Source organism: Neopelma chrysocephalum, unplaced genomic scaffold, assembly GCF_003984885.1.
Source record: "Neopelma chrysocephalum unplaced genomic scaffold, ASM398488v2 Primary Assembly neopelma1_44, whole genome shotgun sequence".
Classification (NCBI taxonomy): Eukaryota; Metazoa; Chordata; class Aves; order Passeriformes; family Pipridae; genus Neopelma; species Neopelma chrysocephalum.
The window spans coordinates 480,731-498,540 of NW_020897703.1; the positions used below are offsets into that span (position 1 = coordinate 480,731).

The following is a 17,810-nucleotide window of genomic DNA, read 5'->3' on the forward strand; positions in this document are numbered from 1 at the left end:
TGCCCTACATGTGCCATGTTCCTCATCCTGCAAGGGTTTATGCGTTTGTCTCTCTTCACTGTAAAATCTAATGGCATATTCCAGTTTGCAGGTTTAGGCTCTGGGTAAGTAAATGCTGGGTACACCCTTGGCATCCTGTTGTCTCTTGAGAACTGAGAAGAGGAAGGTGGGGTTTGGGGTGGTTGTTTCCTCTCCTTTCCCGTTTTTTCTCTCTTTCCAGATGACTCCCTGAGCATGCCCAGTGTGGTAAGTGAACAAGAAGCATACCTTATGGGTGCCATTGGGAGGAGGCGGTTCTCCAGCCATCTCTCCAGCGTGTCTGCACCTCAGGCTGAGGTGGGCATGTTGCCCAGCCAAAGGTAACAACATGGGCTTTTCACCTTTCCCATTATAGTCATGAGAGCAGAAATGGCTCAGGTACATCAGAGGGATGGGATAGTGGGATCAGTGCCAGCATAACGATGCTAAATTTCTTCATCCTGCAATAGTGTTGGACCCAGGATGCAGGGTGGGAAATAACGATTTTCCAGGATGATCTGTGTCACATAAGGTCCGTAAGAACAAGCTGTCATCCACCAAAACCTTCCTCTTAAACAGTTTCAGAAACACTCAGCATTATTATTTTCCTCTGCTACTGCTGGATAGGAAAAAGAAAATGTGGTTTTGCGGTTTTGCACTGAACTAGGGAACCATACCCAGTCTGTGGAGGGAGTGGGGAAGAATCCTGAGAAGCTGGGAAAGGGGACAGAGGCATCCTGTTTGATTTACTTTGTTTTCTTCCCTGTGGTCTTTGTCCTTGTTAGAATAGTAACTAGGCAGAAACTGAATGTCATATTTAAAGATGGGCTTTAATACTGTTTCAAATCAGAAATATACTTGTTGATGCAAATAACTTCGAATGCCTTATTCCTGGTTAACATGGAGTGGTGAGAAACAGATTGGAATTTGGGAAATGTACAGCTTTAGAAGAAGTAGAGAGAAGTTTGGCATTTAAATGTGATTTTTTTTTCTAAATAAGCAATGTTTATTGTTTTATTTGCCTGCAACAAGTTATCCAAGGATATCTGGCAGTGGATAGATTAATTTATGTTATTTCCTTTGAACATTTAAAAAATACATTCTATATTATCTGTTGACCAGCCTTGGAAAATCAAACAACATTCATTGCTCCCTCCCCAGTCTTGCTTGGAATTAAGGATATAACCTTGATACATGAAGGAAAAGTAACAGCTGTGGTACATACCAGCAGAGATAGGAGAGGTGATTTACAAGAGAGAAGTTGCACAGATTTTATCTGAGAGTTTTCACAAAAGGGCTTACAGGAACTCATTTTACTTTTGAACTCAATTGATTCAGTCCCTTTGTTTCTTGAAAAATTAATATGCAAGGCTGCATTTTCCTCAATCTTTCACTGCCATCTTCAGTGTATAAACTTCATAAGAGTCACAGCTGATTGATAGCAATCTTTGTTTTGTGCAATCCTAAATCACGGTGATGCTGAGAGAAAAAAGACTTTAATTACCAAAGATCTCTGCTCTCTACTTTTTAAGTACCTAAGTACTTTTAAAGTCTCCTAGCAGGAGACTTTTCATCTTGGTAGGGAAAGGACCAGCTCAGCAAGTGTAATCACAGTCCTCGATGTCGTGCCCTTTTAGTTATGGATGGCCTCTGGGCTTCCAGACTGCCTCACAAATGTAAACTAATTAATGCTAAGTAATATTATTACCACTTTGCTGCTAGTAGCCCAGCAGACTGCTTTCCTTCTTTCATGTTTTTCCTATGGGCTGAGCGGGCTGTTCCTGCCTGATGGCTGCAGTGCAGAAAAGCAGTGAGATGTTGTACTCCTTTTCCAGGATCCTCACCAGGTGCTTATTTACAGTGTCACTGCACTACAAGACCTTATTTTCCAGATATTTGTCCTTAGAGTCATACAGAAGGTCTGTAGCTCATGGGAGATAGATTACCCCCCCCTCAAAAAGAAGTGGCTCATGGGGAAGGAAAAAAGCTTTCTATGAAGTTGGAAGTAAATAGAACGGAAATAAATGAAAATGCTGCAGGAAAACAGCTTTGAAAATAGTTCCCTGCCCTTATTTCCTGTGGAAACACATCCTGCCGAACTTCTCAGCTCCCCAAATCTCAGCAGAGATGTGGAAGGCTCCATGCAGTGTAAACTCCCTCTAAAGGCTGCTCCTGTGATCAGATGTTCTTTCAGCTCCTCTGAGTCATATATATGCTGTTGAGCGTGAGACCAATTAATGTTACCGTCCTTTTTTGCTTTTTTATTCCTTTGATATTTTTTCCCTTGAAAACAGAGACAAGCGCATGCTTTTTTGCATTTTCTTTCCCTAAATTCCTAATCTCCCTGCCCCTCCTGCAGTGAACCTAATGTCCTCGATGACTCCCCGAGCCTGGCCACTGAGGGCAGCCTCTCTAGGTACAGTGTCAACACTACCTGTCTGTCAGTGTGTGTGTTGGGAAACTGGCCGTTTCCAACCTCCTGTCTCTTCCCCTCACCTTTTGTTGCTCTCTCCATCTCTGTCTCTTGTGGCTCATCAATATTCAGGCCTGCAAGTCAAAGGTGTAGCAACCCACCTTCAGTTTTCAGCTTTGATTGCCAATAACTTTGAGGAGGCTGAGGGAAAGGGGAAAGAAAAAGCTGTAGTGAGTAAAGCAGCGGGCTGGTCTCGGGGTTTTCCCCTTGTTTAGCAATTGCTTGAAAGGCATGAGAAAGATTATCCATGAGGCATTAGCTGTAGCCTGTTATAAGCATTAGTCTGGAGGCTTATATAAAACAGAGACATCTGTTTTTCCATTCATCTCACAATGCTGTCACCACAAAAGACTTAATAACAACATCAAGCTGTGTTCTTTACCATTCACTGATAAAACTAATATGGTAAATCCTGTGGAATATAGTGCTCTGTGGGTGCTTTACAACAATTCCCATTATTTTTACAAAGCATTTCCAATTCTCAAATGACACCTTAGAAATCTTGCAGGTGGACACCATTAAGGTATATTTAAAGTTGCCTTGTCAGTGCTGGAGTTGTGGTCTAGCTGTTCCCCATTACTCGTGGACAGGGGAACACACAGGGACAGTGTGTCAAATGGGTCAGGAGTGAGCTCAGAAGGGAAGGCTGCACCTTTAACAGCCAGCTCAGTCATCTTAATCATCCTTCCTGTCCTGCTGCTGTGCTCCAGCCTTTCAGCTCCTGAGGCTGGAGACCTGTCTTTAGTCCCAAGAGCATCTCTGTTTCCTTCCGGGAGAACACAGCCCCTTCCATTGGCAACACGAGGGGTAACACACTATGTCATTCCTGCACCAGTGGAAGCTGTGGATATGTTGAGATGCATTCGTGTGAATGGTTTGGTTTGTTAGCTTGGCTTTAGATGATGGTGGTGGCTTTTTGGGGCGGGGACAGGCTGCTGTGTTTGTTCATTCTCCCTGAGTGACAAATGAAGGGTTTATCATCTGTGGTGTCACTGAGCTCATCCCATGATTCACGGTGTCCTTTGTGTGCATGAACCCTGCTTTGGCAGATCGGTCTCTAATTGGTGCTGCTGCAGGAGTGGTGTTAGGAAAAGACATTAGCTTCTTGGCAGAGGCAGGAATATTGTTACCTGGTTTTGTAATAAGGTAAGATGGACTGCATGTCATCTGAACATGTTTGAGGGGGCTAAAGAGAACACAAATCATTCAATCAGAGAACTTCCATGTAGTCCCTTCAGCAGAGCCAAAAACTTGCTACAGTTGAGGAGGATGAAGAAGAAGGTCCATGTCTGAGTTAAAGCCATAATGATACCAGGTTACATCAGTGTCGATTTTGAAATGTTTTGATTTTGTTAAGTCGGGGGAGAATCACTCCTAATTACTGTGGTGAGGCTGAGGAATATGAGACAACTAAGTCAACAGATGAGTTTAAACACAATAATTTATTTTGAACCCTGAAATATAATCAGTTGCACAATGGGTTCCTACTCATTCCTGTCACACAAATTTTCTCTAGGGACCAGGGCACTATTCTTCACCCTGCCCTGTGGCACAGAGAGCTCCTAAGGCAAACTGGTTGGCAGATGTACTTGGGAGTCAGTTCTGCTGAGGTTTATTACCCGTTTCAAGGAGCAGGCACTAACATCTGAAGGAGGGGCATCAGCACTGCAAAACCTTAGAAGGAATGAAGACAGAAATACTGCAGATGTGTCTGAAAAGGCTAGCTTAGAACTCTGAGAAGGAAAAGATGTTTCAACTGCGTCATTAGATGTGCAAATTGGATTCCTCCTCTAAATGACAGGATTAATAAGGCAGATGTTGTGGGAGCTCACTGTGCTGTGGGAATCATAGGACAGAATTAATTTGGTTTTACATTCAGGAACATTAGTTTTGAATGAAGCAGGCTGGAGGTTTTTTTTATGTAACTTTGATTTCGCCTGGAGCACAACAGTAACTGTTTAGGATCACCTTCTGAATTCAAAGCTGATGTTTAGTCATAACTGACAAAAGGAAATAAATCATATTTACTAGGGACTAGACCCTTATGGAAGGTAGGAGCCTTAAATAAATTAAACAAATAGTGACGAAAATAAAAAAGACTAAAGTCTGTTTCCCTTTGTTCTATAGCAATTGAGCCAGCCATGTAGAAAAGCAGGGAAGACAGGAAAGGGAGAGCACTGAAGTGCTCAGACAGGATGAGGTACAGGGCTGAGGAGCATATGTGTCCAGCATCGTGATCTGTTGTGGTTATAATCTGACAGAAGACAATATTTTCCCAAATCAGAAAGGAAGAAAAAAGAGAAGCCACTCTAGTGGAAATCTGTTGCACAAACATATTTCCCTGTGATGTTTGTCCTTGTGCCTACCTTGGCTTAATGTGCCTAAAAAAAAAAAATCAGAGTGAATCCACATTGCCAGGGCAATCACAGCAGCAGATCTAAGCTAGCTAGGCTGGGATGTGTCTGGGAATACAATACATTTACACATTCTCTGCTGCCTTTGTCCACTAACCCTCTCATTCAGATGTCTTGGGACACAAAGTGTGTATGTTCCACCATGACGGTGTGGCAAGCATGTACATCTTTTTAACAGACATTTAAGCTCCTTGCTTCCTTCGTCTCTGTTTTATTTTCTTCTTTCTTATCTTTTTTTTTTTTTAGCTGCATGGTTTCTTGTAATTCCTGAGCATCACTTCGTATGCTTGCCAACCTGACAAAGTTTGTTTTGGCCCCCACTGTGTGACTGCACTGGCTGCCATTCCTTGTAGTCCTGGCAACATTGCATCCACAAAGTTGGGTGCGTTAGATCTTTTGCTCACCTGTCTCTGACCTGTATAATGGGAGTAACATTATTGTGCAGATAAACCCCTGACAGAGACACTCAGAGAGTGACAGAGCATCTTTGTGTTGGGCAGGAAAAAGATGTGGCTTGTTATTCCAAATAAATCTGGCTTATGTCCTGCAGAAAAACTATTCTTATCGGTCACATTGCCACAGGAGGAAAACGTACTGTCAGCTGACATGGCATTTGATTCAGTGTTGCTTGGTTGGGTCCTACGGGCTGCCAGAAAAACAGTGTATTCCTGGTCAGGTCTGGTAAACAAGGAGAGAAAGCAAAGGAGGGAGGGCAGACTGCACAGAGCCAACCCTCTGCCTGCCACACTCATTTTCACAGAAACAAGATCAGTAGTGCTGCTCTTTGATGTGAAAAGAAACCCTCACAAACCCTCAGGATGGAAAATGTTATAGCTGCAAATTCAGTAACTAATCCAAAATTTGTGATCTTTATGATTCTCTGTATTTCCTTCACCTCTTCAAAATTTGGGGATAGAAGTCAAAAAGGCAGCCATAGCAGGACTGTGCTCTGCACAGGCAGCTCTGTGACACTCAGCTGCTCCCAGCTCCACCCTTTGCCTGCAATAGGTATCTGCAATTTCAGCTCCTAAGATCATCCCGAATTATTCCAATTTGTGTAGTGATTGAGTACTGGAAGGAGACATCCACCAGCTCACTTAATTTACTTCACTTATGATGTAAGCCAAGCTGAAAATCCCAGACTCCAGCAGGAAGACACAAAGTCCAGACTTTCTTTTGCTCACCTATTGGTTGTTCTCAGTGCACAATTACTCCATGGGAATAGTTTTTTTCCTCATGTATAGTCTCTGTGCCTTCATGCAGTCCATGTACATCCTTTATCTAATGACTTTTTCAAAGTGTTTTCATAAAACGTGTGAACTGAGTTTGTTTTAGCACTGCAAAGTGTTTTGTACTGAATATAATTGTAGTCTTTCTGCTACAGACATTTATGTCTCCTCACTCACAGAACTGAGTTATCTTTCCTTCATCAGAAATTGTAACAGTATTCTCAAAAGCTAGACCAGTAGGAAAACTATTTTTTTCAAGACCTTCTCCATCTAATTTCTACTTCATTCACAGACTAGTAACCACTCTAAAAACTTCTGAAAATTCAGAGGAATAAGTTCTTATGTAATCCTAGAAAGAGAAGATTAAGGAAATACTCTAAGCTGTAATTTCAGGTAGTCTGGATCACAAATCTAAAGACTAATTAAGGTTCAGTCTCTTTGCTTGAATAAGGAGTGATGTGTTGCTTCTGGACCTACCAGTCATATGTGCTGCAGTTACTGTCTGGGTATAGGACACAGTCCTACCAACAGGGAGTAACTCTGAGGGCTCTGCTTATCCCTAGGTGGGTGTTTGCATGATGCTTGGGATGTTTGGTATGTAAATCATGTCAATACCCTGTGGAAAAGCTGGGATATATGTTCCAAGGACTGGTGACCTCATCTGACGAGCCGTCTGAGGGAGAAAAGGACTCAAATACATCTTGTTGTTTCTGGCTCTGAGCTTAAAGAAGCTTTTCTTTTTTTTCCCAAGTCAGTGCAGCTGTGGTGAGATTGCTGAGGGCATGTCCAGGATTATTACTTGTCTGACAACCAAAAGAGAAACAGCTTCAGGGTCCCAAGATATCTCTGTCCTTGAGGTTTCCCACTGTCTCCCCAGTAGAGGTGGTAGAAACACCTGGATACGGTTTAGTGAAAACTCTGGCTTTAGTTTAAATGATAAGGTAGGAAGGAATAGGACTTCCAGGTTGTGTAAGCAGCCTTTGCCCCAAAGTAGAGCAGGAAGCCCTCATGTTCTGTTCCACCAGACCTTCTAAGGACAATCGATAACTTCTGCCAAAGTGATGAATGAGCTGCTCAGGACACAGAGCTCTTTAAGCCTCTCCACAGACATCCTTCATGTCCTGTCTGTCCCTAGGTTTTGTCTTCTTCCTCCACTCCTGCATGGCCAGGCAATAAACCTTCACTCTGTTGGTCGTACTGAGCAATTCCAGGGAGAAACAAGGGAAACATCTAGAGAAAAGAATGTTGTTTTCCTTTAGATTAATGCAGGCCAAAAGCAAACTGGATTGCAGTCCTGAATCCTTGACAGCAGAGCTGGAAGTTGCTTAAATAGGACATGTGGCTCAGTGGATTCCAGTCTGGCCTAAGAAAGCAGCTGCCTGAGTTAGAAGAAGTCCATTTTAAATGTTAGTGGCTATTGTAGCCATCTGTCTCTCAGACATAGTTCATTCAGCTAAAGTGTTTTGTGATTGCTAATTGACCAGTTTTTAACTGTTTGCAGGAATACAGTGCTTTAATAAAGATGAGGGGAAGGCGGTATTTTTATATTAAGTAGATTAAATGGTCAGTTGAATGACAGAATGAGATTGTAGCCAAGTATGTTTTATTGCTAAAGATTCTTCTACTGCAGATTTTTGGATATTTTGTACCAATATATTTAAAATCAAAAAGCTGTTGTTTCTTATATACATATATATATATATATAATTTTCGCTCACTTGTCTTTTTTGTTTGTTAGCCTCAAAAAGACTTAAAGCTGCAAGTGTTGAGTGTGGGGCCTTGTTCACATAACTCATGCATCCATTATGTGAATGGATCCTTTGTCACTTTGTGTTTGTTTTTTGTTTGTTGACTTAAATTGAAATTAAAACCAGATGACAAAATTGTGATGAGGCCGTGGAGTCTATTTGGGAGGAAAAAAAAAATTAGCTTTTACAACATTGTCCTTGAAAAAAGGAAAAGCAAACAAGAAGACTTTTGAGCTAGGAAGCTGATGTTCTTCCCTTCACTGATGTGGCAAAGGATGTAGAGAAGTGAGTGCTGCTCAATGGGATGCATCAATCAATGACTGAAAACTGAAATCTGCAGTTATTTATATTTGGATGCTACCTGTGCGTGGCCAAGTCCTGAATGCCATGACTCCACCTCCCACCCTTTCCTAAGCCCTGGAAGCCACAACCCAACAGACACGTCCCCCCCATCCTTCAAAGACAGTACTGCTCTTTGAAGTGACTGTGCCATTAGTGGTTGGTCGACCTATTTATTTATTTTAGTCCCAGTTGCCAGGACACCTCCTAGTTATACAGGGTGCTTGTGAGCTTGGCCTAATGCTGTCAACATCTAACAGGGTGGCAAGTGTGCAGAGTGAGCCAGGACAGCAGAACCTTCTTCTGCAGCAGCCCCTGGGGCGGAAGAGAGGCCTGCGGCAGGTGAGAACACAGAAATGCTGTCTGACTTGGGTTGGCTTTTCTTGTCTGTGTCTGTTTGGACATGATTTGCGGATGTGACTGTTTGGACATGTTTTGTGGATGTGACACGCCCCTTCTACCTGATTTGTGTTGTACAGTCCCTCGAGTCAGCAGGAACTGGAGCACAAGTCGTAGCTGTGAGGTTGGACAAATCCTTAGGAGAGGAGGGATTTAAATTGTTTTAAATTCCTCAATCTTGTCCTCTGCAGCCTTTTTTTAAAATTATTATTATTAAATGATGGTCACACAGCCTGCATTGCATTACTTTCACTGTTAAAACTGAAAAGGCACAAAATCCAGAGGTTCATATAAAGGAGATGTCTGAGCCATGGAACCCTTAAAACATGTATCTGTTAAAAGTTGAGTGAATGGACATCTAAAGGAACAGACGATGATGATGTGTTCTCCTTTCAGAGGAGCAGCTGTGCAATATGTGAACACACATCAGCTAACTCTCTCTCCCAACATTTAGCTTCGACGACCGCTGCTGTCACGTCAGAAGACTCAGACGGAGCCTCGGAGCCGTCACGGAGCGCGACTTTCCACCACGCGGCGCAGCATCCAGCCAAAGCCTAAACCCTGCGGTAGGGCAGTGCTGCATTCCCACAACCAGCACTTCACACTGCAAACTGGAAAGTGCTGTGCTGTTGCTTTAACTTGAAGGTTGTTAGTAGCCTATATTTAAGTGAAGTCCTAGCAGTTTTATCCTTTTTCCTAATGAGCAGATTCCTTATCAGAAAATCACCCCCTCAAAACACTTTGATGGTTTCTCCAGGGATTTTCAAGGTGAAACAGGACATGGACAATGGACATGGATGATTATCTTGTCTCCAAGAGTTGTGGAGAATTTAGGGGACAGGTATTTAGGGGACAGATATTCTGCCAGGATGCCTTGTCTGAAACCTCTAGATGTGCAAGTTTTGAAGCTCCTATTGAGAGTAGTAGAAAGAAGGATGTCCCATCATTCACAAGCTTAGATGTTCAGCGCTTTAAGGATTGTACCTGGAAATGAATGTAAGACTGTCCCAGTCCATGCTGTACATTTCCAGCAGTCAGCACTGCCAAGCAGAGCAGGTGGCTGTATTCTGTACCATCTGAAGTGAGCAGTGAGCTTTGGAGGAACATCTGGAAGAGCCAAGGTTGCTTGTGAACTTTCTGGGTTTCTAACAGCTCAGCAGGAGTGTTCTGGGGCAACAGCACTGCTGGGGATGTTTGAAACATAAAAGTTAACCCAAAGTAATTAAGAGCAGGAGCAGGGATATCAGGTTTACTGTTAGGTTTTTAGTCTAGCTGTCTTCACCCTGTGCTCTTCTGTTAATGCTGGATATTGGCCTTAGTCTGCAGGAATGGGGGTCTATCAGCTACACTTTTTTTCTCGGATTTCCTGCAAAATCTCAGGCAATTCCCCTATATATCTGCATGACAGTTTTCCTTTTTTACTTGAGGGCAGAAATGCTTAACTCACATGGGAATTAAACTCAGTATATTCTTCTGGGATGGCAAGTTGTTATGGGTGGTATTGTCTCACCAAGCCATGACAAAGACAGGTGTGCTGGCCAGACCTCAGGAGATCCCCGACTCTTTCTGTGGCTGTAGAAAAAGTCCAGGGTAAAAGGCTTTTAGATTAGATGTCAATTAGACAGGTAATAAAGATGGAATGAACCGTGAATCCTGTCTTAATTGTAAAAACTCCAGGGATTATCTCTTGTCTTTGCTTGTTGTGTTTTTCTTCCCAAACGTTAACCCTCGATCTTCTGGGCTCTGTTCCCTTCAGCGGAGCAGAAGCGGTCGGTGACGTTCACTGAGGCCCCGCCTGAGGCTCCCCCCGCCTGCCCTGGGGACACTCTGGCTCTGGTGGCCCAGCAGGTGGGCTGTGGCCACAGCAGCCCCCCAGTGACCAGCGAGCAGGAGCCCCTCAGCAAGCCTGTGCTCACCTCCTCCCCTGCCATCGTGGTCGCTGATCTCCACAGCCAGAGCACTGGCCAGGTACCGTCACTGAGAGGTTTGTGGTGCGAGTCTGTCCCCCTTGCTCCACCCGAGCCATGTGGTTACAGCACTGTAATGAAAGCTGGAAGGAGAGGGACGGCAGCAAACTCTCCTGGGTGGCTGTTTGCTGTCCCACCCCCTGCTTCTGAAAGCCATTCCCTTCTAGATCTGTGCAACTATTCCTAATTTGCAGATATATTTCCTGCATCTTCCTTTTCCATCACAGGTCCTTCTGGACCTGCTCACCAGTGCAAGCTTTCCTCAACAGGTTTTGCAGGTTATTCCCTGAGAGATGCCTCCTTAGGGAAGGACTCCTTCAAAAGCCTCAGGACTGTTTTAGCAAAAGCATCACATTGCAAAAAGGAATTGCTTGTCTAACATTTTTCTCTGTTGGACACCACTGAGGACAGTGCAGGGACAATCCCAGTCATCCCTTCAACACACCAGTGACATTGAGATCACTTCCATATGCCCAGATATCTTTTGGGGCTGTGTCTTTTGCCATGAACAAAAGAAAGACCCCTGTCTTCAGAATCACAGAATGAATCACAGAAGGGTTTGGATTGGAAGATCATCTCATTCCAGCCCCCTGTGATGGGCAGGGACACCTTCCACTAGACCAAGCTGCTCCAAGCCCCATCAAACCTGGCCTTGAACACTTCCAGGGATGAGGCAACAACTTTGGGCAACCTGTGCCAGGGCCTCATCACCCTCACAGGGAAGAATTTTTTTCCTAATATCTAATCTAAACATACTCTCAGTTTGAAGCCGTACGCTAAAACAGATGAAATAAGGAAGTGTTGATGACTGAAATCAGATAACTTTTTGGATAATTTCTGCAAATTTGATTCATGAGAAAAAATATATCATTTTAGGGGTATAATTGTAATGGGTTTATAATTTGCAAATACCTGGTCCTTTATGGTAAAATCTGTTTCTGTACGAGAAATTATTTTATAGATGTTCCTTTGCTTTTTTTGCCCCCTCCCTCCCACTTTCTATATGCCTGACCACCAGCTCTCCTCAGTTGCAGAGCGAGGCACTCTCTGCTGAGAAGGAGAAGGAAAAAGAGGAGGGCCTGGAGTCTCGGCCAACAACAGCACAGAGCACCCCACCCACCCAGCTCTCTGACACCGAGGACTATGCTGGCCTCGAGACCACCAGCTTGCTGCAGCATGGGGACACTGTCCTTCACATCAGTGAGGACAATGGGATGGAGAACCCCTTGCTGGCCACTCACTTCAGCTTCACACACGTGGAGCTCGGGGAGACGGACGTGGATCTGGACGAATCTCATGTTTAACTCCTGGGGAAGTGCCGTAGTGGGAGGAGGAAGAGAAAGTGCACCTTCTCCTTAGAATTCACTGCTGACTAGTAATTAATTAAAACCCAGAGCACTTTATTATCCTTATTATAAGAAAATGGCTGTCAGTAGGTTGCTATAGACTGGCAAATCTCTGTGAAATCTGTTTCAGTTCAGGGCAAGACCACAAGATAAGAGAATTTGTACTGAATTCTCAGGGTAGGGGTGCGTAGGCAAATGTGGTCCACAGAGCCTTGATCTGGCAGCTGTGTACTGTGACCAGCAGCCTCGTGGGTAACAGGCTGTTGGACTGTGTGAGACAGAAAAGCCTCTTCTGAGATTGTGCCCAATATTTATTTTTGTAGTGTTTTTGAGAGGGGGGCTATATAGCAGCTGAATCCAAGGCTCTTACACCTTGGTACTGACAGTGAAAACACTGACAGGACCAATCTAAAGCTTGATTTTCACAAGCTTGGGACCATTGTTTCTAACTTGCAGAGGAACGATAAGCGCTAGGAAGCAATTAGACTCTTTTCTCCTTTCTGTTGGCCCTGCAGGCTTCAGTTCAGCTTACTTTTGTCAGTTAGTTTCGTTCCACTCTGTAAGATATTGCCTTTGTGCTACAAAAATATTTGCTCTGTAAAACTGAATACAGTACATACCATAAGCAGGAATGCACGTGCTGTGCACAGATAGAGATGGGCTGGGGTTGAGTGATCTGCAGCCCACACTGTCCTGCTTAAATGTACTGAGCAATTCATCTGGACAACTTAAAAAAATCCCCAAGAAACTGCATGGTCCCAAGCAACTGATGCTGTTGGATGCACTTAGATAGAAGGATTTTAAGTAAATATTTATATATGGTATTTTCATGTTCCTATATATAAAAAAATATATATATATACATCGTAAATGAAAGATGGCTATTCCAGGGCAGAAAACTTGATGAAAGAATCTATTTTTGGCATGTTGAGATTGTATTTAAAAAGGTTCCATTTTATGTATGTAATGATCATGGATGCAAGTGTTAAATATGTGTATGTAACATTTACAGAAGGGGAAGATCCCCAAGGGGATCAGCTGAAGTCACAGCTGAGTTATGGGCTCTACTGCAGCATCATGGAATTGTACTGAAATGTGATTTTAGCCACTGGCTACTGACAGGCAAACTGCAAAACAGCTGTGAAACAAACCATGAAATCATCAGCAATGCCCAAAGTTACCCTCTGCTTTGGGAATCATACACTGCCTTTTTCAGCTCATGTTAGAAGAACTGGGGTGTATAATCGTGGCATTATTGTGCAGAGGAAAATGTTTTGGATCATCCTGAGAGTATCTAAAATGTGCTAATTACCAGTTTGGCTCCTGAAGGCTTGTTATTTGGACACACACATGATAAAACAGCCTTAGGAGGGAAACGATATCCTGCCAGCCATTTCCAAAGAAAGGACTCGCATCTCTCCTCAATAACTCCGAAACAGCTGTTAAAAGACAGTCACATGAAGAGCTGCCTCGCTGCTGCAGTGCAGCACGCAGATTTTACTGTGGCTTAGGAAATTAACCACGCACCTGGCAGCAGGTTTCAGCCTGCGGGAGCTCGTGGAGCCTCAGGCTGCACTGCCTGGCATTTGCCAAATGCTCAAATTTGACAGGAGCTGTGCACACCATTCTGGGGATTGAACTTGCCCGCATCAAACCTCTGAAGAGAGCAAAGGCCATCTTTCTCCGAGGTGCTTAGCATGCTCTGCTGCCACTGCACTGGTGAGAGATGGATGCTCTCAGCCCTCTTGGGAAAAGCAGGGCTGAAAAAGCAACTATTTTTATAGTGCAGCACATATATCCCGATATATATGGGGATATATAATGTACAGGTGGTGCGCCAATGCAGCTGCAAAGGGTACCTGGTTTTCTAAGAGAGGTGGTTGGGTGGAGGTGGCAGTGCCCCAGTGTATGTCCTGAGCAACAAACTGCTTCCTCTGCTGACCAACACATGCTGTACTGCTTCTTATCTCCTCAGTGCACTGGAGCCAACGTAGTACCTGTAGGAGACTGCTTTGGATTAGCTCCTAGCTCAGAGGTCACTCCAAGAATTGCTGAACTTCAGATGATAAGTTTTATTATTAACAGTGACGCACAAAGGAGGAAAAACATAGCTTCACTTTCAAGTCCCAAGGTAGGCTGGGTCACTGGCAGTCATGGGGAGGAGAGCTTCAAACATGAGCTGAGACAACACATAGAGAATTCATGATGCACTTTATGGAGTGACCTTTCCTGCTGAAAATGAGAGGGAAGCATCTTCATTAATGAAAAGTAGAGGCCTCACCACAGCACTCTATTTTAACAATGACAAAATTACTGTGATTTGCTTCATTTAATTCAGTGTATGTAATAACTGTTTCAAGTTTCCACTGTCTCTGGTGAATCCACAGTAGTAAGCCATAACAAGAACTAAAATGCCTATTTTTAATGTCTACCCTGCTAGAAATCAATGCAGCTTATAAATGACGTAATCTGTAATTTAGTTTTATCCAGGTGGCCGGGCAACTGGCTTTGGTTTTGTGGGATGACTGCTGAGAGATGGCACAGACAGGCAGGCCCATTAGCCTGATTTCTCATGTTTTACTGTCATATCGGTTGCCCTTAATGCTGTCCTGACGAGGTGCATACAAAGTACTCTAGCTGGTTTGTGCTTTCCTTCAGTCTCTCTGTACCAGAACTGGTGTATTTCCGCTGTGAAGACAAACGATGCTGCTTTACATAGTGTTAGAGGCCTTAAGCGCATGTCGTGTTCAGCAATGTCCGGCTGTGCCTGTCTTGTCCGTGTGTCGGTCGGTCCCGTTGCCTCAGCATTTTATGCAAACGTTGTCCCGAGGGCTAAATACAAAGGAGTGACGGCAAAGGACAGAGTTCTGTGTTTGAGCCTCTTGCGCAACACGGGCGGTCTCTCTCTCTCTCTTTCTCTCTGAAAGGCTTCGATACGCGGTTTTGTTCCAGGATACCGACAACATTTATTAAAATGTACCCTTGTGCTCCTGGTGCTGGCGCAGGGGGTGCCGCGGGAAGGGTCTCTGCCCGCCCCCGTTCCAGCGTGGGGCTGGAACTGTCTTTGGGGCTGACGAAACACACTTCATTGGGAACTTAAACCACTCAGACCAGGGTTGTTATCATCGCTCCCCTCAGTCTGGGCCCGAGGGTCGCGGTCGAGAGGGCTCCAAGCCGCTCGTGCCGCCCCCGGCGGCGCCATTTGTGTCCCGTGAGGGCGGGCGGAGCCGCGGCCCGAGATGGCGGAGGCACCGCCCCGCCCCTGCCCCCGCCCGCCCGCCCCTCCCTCCGTCCCGGCAGCAGCCGCGGCCGCAGTGATGGCGTCAGGGTGCAGGATCGGGCCGTCCATCCTCAACAGCGACCTGGCGGCGCTGGGCGCCGAGTGCAGCCGCATGCTGGACTGCGGGGCCGACTACCTGCACCTGGATGTAATGGACGGGTAACGCCGGGGGCGGGCGGGACGGGACGGGGGCGCGGGGGGCGGGCCGGTCCGCCCGCCCCATCCGGCCGCCCGGGGTAACCTGCGGGCGGGCGCGTCTCTCTCTTCGGCCCCAAGACACTTCGTCCCGAACATCACCTTCGGCCACCCCGTCGTGGAGAGCCTGCGCAAGCAGCTGGGCCAGGAGCCCTTCTTCGGTAAGGGCCGGGGGCCGCGGGGCGCTGCCCCTCCGGTAGCGGGACCTGGCCCCAGCTCCCCCCTCGCTCCCCTCTTCCAGACATGCACATGATGGTGGCCAGGCCGGAGCAGTGGGTTAAGCCCATGGCAGTCGCTGGCGCGAACCAGTACACCTTCCATCTAGAAGCGACGGACAATCCCGGGGCGCTGATAAAGGACATTCGGGAGAATGGGATGAAGGTGAGGGGAGCAGCCACCTTACTGGCAGGTTCTCTGGTGACCAGTGAATCTGTGTCGGGGGAGGTGTAAGTTGGATATTAGGAAAAGTTTCTTCATCCAGAGGGTGGTTGGGCAGTGGAATAGGCTCTCTGGGGAAGTGGTCATAGCCCCAAGCCTGCCAGAGCTCAAGGAGCACTTGGACAGTGCTCTCAGGCATATGGTGGGATTGTTGGGGCTGTCCTGTGCAGGGCCAGGATTTGGACTCGATGATCTTTGTGGGTCCCTTCCAGCTCAGGGTATTCTGATTCCATGATTCTATGAAAAACTAATTGTTGCCATTTCAGTTGGTCAGACGTTGGCGCTCGCAGCCTTAACTCAGTGCATGAAGTCAGTCTTCAATTTCAGTGAAGAGAATCGGGAATCTTTACCTAAAACAGCTTGTTCTTCCAGAGCTTAGTCAGACAGACAGTTACTTTCCTAGGAGTCTGTACTGAGCGCAGGCCAGCCTTGCCATCATCCTAAGGTGCACTTGGATTTTTCTTACCTCCCCACAGGTTGGCTTGGCCATCAAGCCTGGCACTACAGTTGAACACTTGGCACCTTGGGCCAATCAGATAGACATGGCTTTGGTGATGACAGTAGAACCTGGGTTTGGAGGGCAAAAATTTATGGAAGACATGATGCCAAAGGTAAACTACGTTTCTCTTTCCTTATTTATTGAGCTAAAAGCTAACTAACAGTATGGAGTGTAGTGGTGAAGTAAATAAACCTTGTCTAGATGTGTAAGAAACTGTATGAGATGGTGGTAGCTCAGTGTGGATCTCAGTGCCCACCTTTTTATGTGGTTCCTCAGGTTCAGTGGCTGAGGACACAGTTTCCCTCCTTGGATATAGAAGTGGATGGAGGAGTAGGGCCTGACACTATCCATAAGTGTGCAGAGGTAAGAGGTCGCAGCAGAGTACCATTCTCAGTCACTATGTTAAGACACTTGATCAGCTCCCAGAAAATGAAGCTTTGGAGGAATTTTGACTGTTAAGTTTTCAGAGGGAACACGCTTAGACACCTAATATAAAAATCTACTTGGGGTCTAATCTTTTGCTTTTTCTTAATAGTGGCTACTGAAGCCTCCCCTAAGCTAGAGAAGTTGTTTGTTTCTTGTACATTCAGGTAAATAGGAGCAATGATGAAGAAAGAGGGGGGCAGAGCTGTCTTTTCTAAACCTAACTGGGTGTTGTACTTGGAGGTGTGTCACCCGTGTCCCATAAGTAGCGCTTGTTTACCACTAGCCCAGAATTCAGTACCTCCTTCAGTGCTTTACAACAGGAAGACTGTAAGCAGTGGGTCTGTTTCACTGAATTGGTGTCCCGTGTCTTTCAGGCAGGTGCCAATATGATTGTGTCTGGCAGTGCTATTATGAAGAGCGCAGACCCGAGGTCTGTGATCAACCTGCTCAGGAATGTGTGTTCAGAAGCAGCTCAGAAGCGCAGTCTGGATCGATGAGACCTGCCCAAGCTGTGTTCAAGAAGGCTCTGGGCATGCAGGAGAACCCTTGTTTCTCGTGTGCAAGGGAGGGCTGGATGAACACTAATCACAGAAGCTTGTTGCTGCTGAATAGAGGAGTCATTCCTTCACTGCGATGAAGCAAGCAGCGGTGGGAAACGTTCTGCCTGTCTTTCAGGGTTGGAAATGCAATGGTTTGAGCCTGTCTCTTGATTCTGTGGAGGCTAATTTTATAGCACAAGCTCTAATGCTGACTGGATTGACTTACAGTCAGTTTTTTGCTTGCTAGAAGAGTGTAGCATTGCCACAAGCGATATGTCTTGTGGAAGACTCTTAATCAAACTGCCTTCTGCTGTGTCTGTATTTTGTCATTTGATCTGTGCATTCCTACAAAACTTTTCCACTACTGCATTAAAACGCCCCTTCCTTGGTGCGGTAAGTCTCCTTTAAGCTGACTGTCACAAATGACTGGGTTTGGGACTAAGTTTGGGGAAAATGCAGTCATAAGAGGGCTAAAAAAAAAATCCCACTGATGCCAGAAA

At 45.4% G+C, this 17,810-nt stretch overlaps 2 protein-coding genes across 16 annotated transcripts in view; both read left to right on the plus strand.

Annotated features, from left to right (window-relative positions):
- Positions 1 to 14,790, plus strand: part of UNC80 (unc-80 homolog, NALCN channel complex subunit) — a 120,662-nt gene extending 105,872 nt beyond the window's left edge. For 11 of the 15 annotated variants that reach the window (XM_027677970.1, XM_027677971.1, XM_027677976.1 and 8 more), the window contains 6 exons: positions 221 to 359; positions 2,378 to 2,434; positions 8,482 to 8,563; positions 9,075 to 9,186; positions 10,377 to 10,588; positions 11,616 to 14,790. In XM_027677970.1, coding sequence (XP_027533771.1) covers positions 221 to 359; positions 2,378 to 2,434; positions 8,482 to 8,563; positions 9,075 to 9,186; positions 10,377 to 10,588; positions 11,616 to 11,891 — 878 coding nt within the window. In that variant the 3' untranslated portion in view covers positions 11,892 to 14,790. Of the gene's footprint in view, positions 1 to 220; positions 360 to 2,377; positions 2,435 to 3,729; positions 4,876 to 8,481; positions 8,564 to 9,074; positions 9,187 to 10,376; positions 10,589 to 11,615 lie in introns of those variants that run through there. The other 4 variants (XM_027677975.1, XM_027677981.1, XM_027677983.1 and 1 more) reach the window with 3 other exon arrangements.
- Positions 14,791 to 15,212: 422 nt separating this feature from the next.
- RPE (ribulose-5-phosphate-3-epimerase) lies at positions 15,213 to 17,810 on the plus strand. The gene is made up of 6 exons (XM_027677992.1): positions 15,213 to 15,372; positions 15,490 to 15,569; positions 15,650 to 15,789; positions 16,323 to 16,457; positions 16,622 to 16,708; positions 17,146 to 17,810. The coding sequence occupies exons 1-6, from the start codon at positions 15,251 to 15,253 to the stop codon at positions 17,266 to 17,268; spliced, it is 687 nt and encodes a 228-aa protein (XP_027533793.1). The 5' UTR covers positions 15,213 to 15,250; the 3' UTR covers positions 17,269 to 17,810.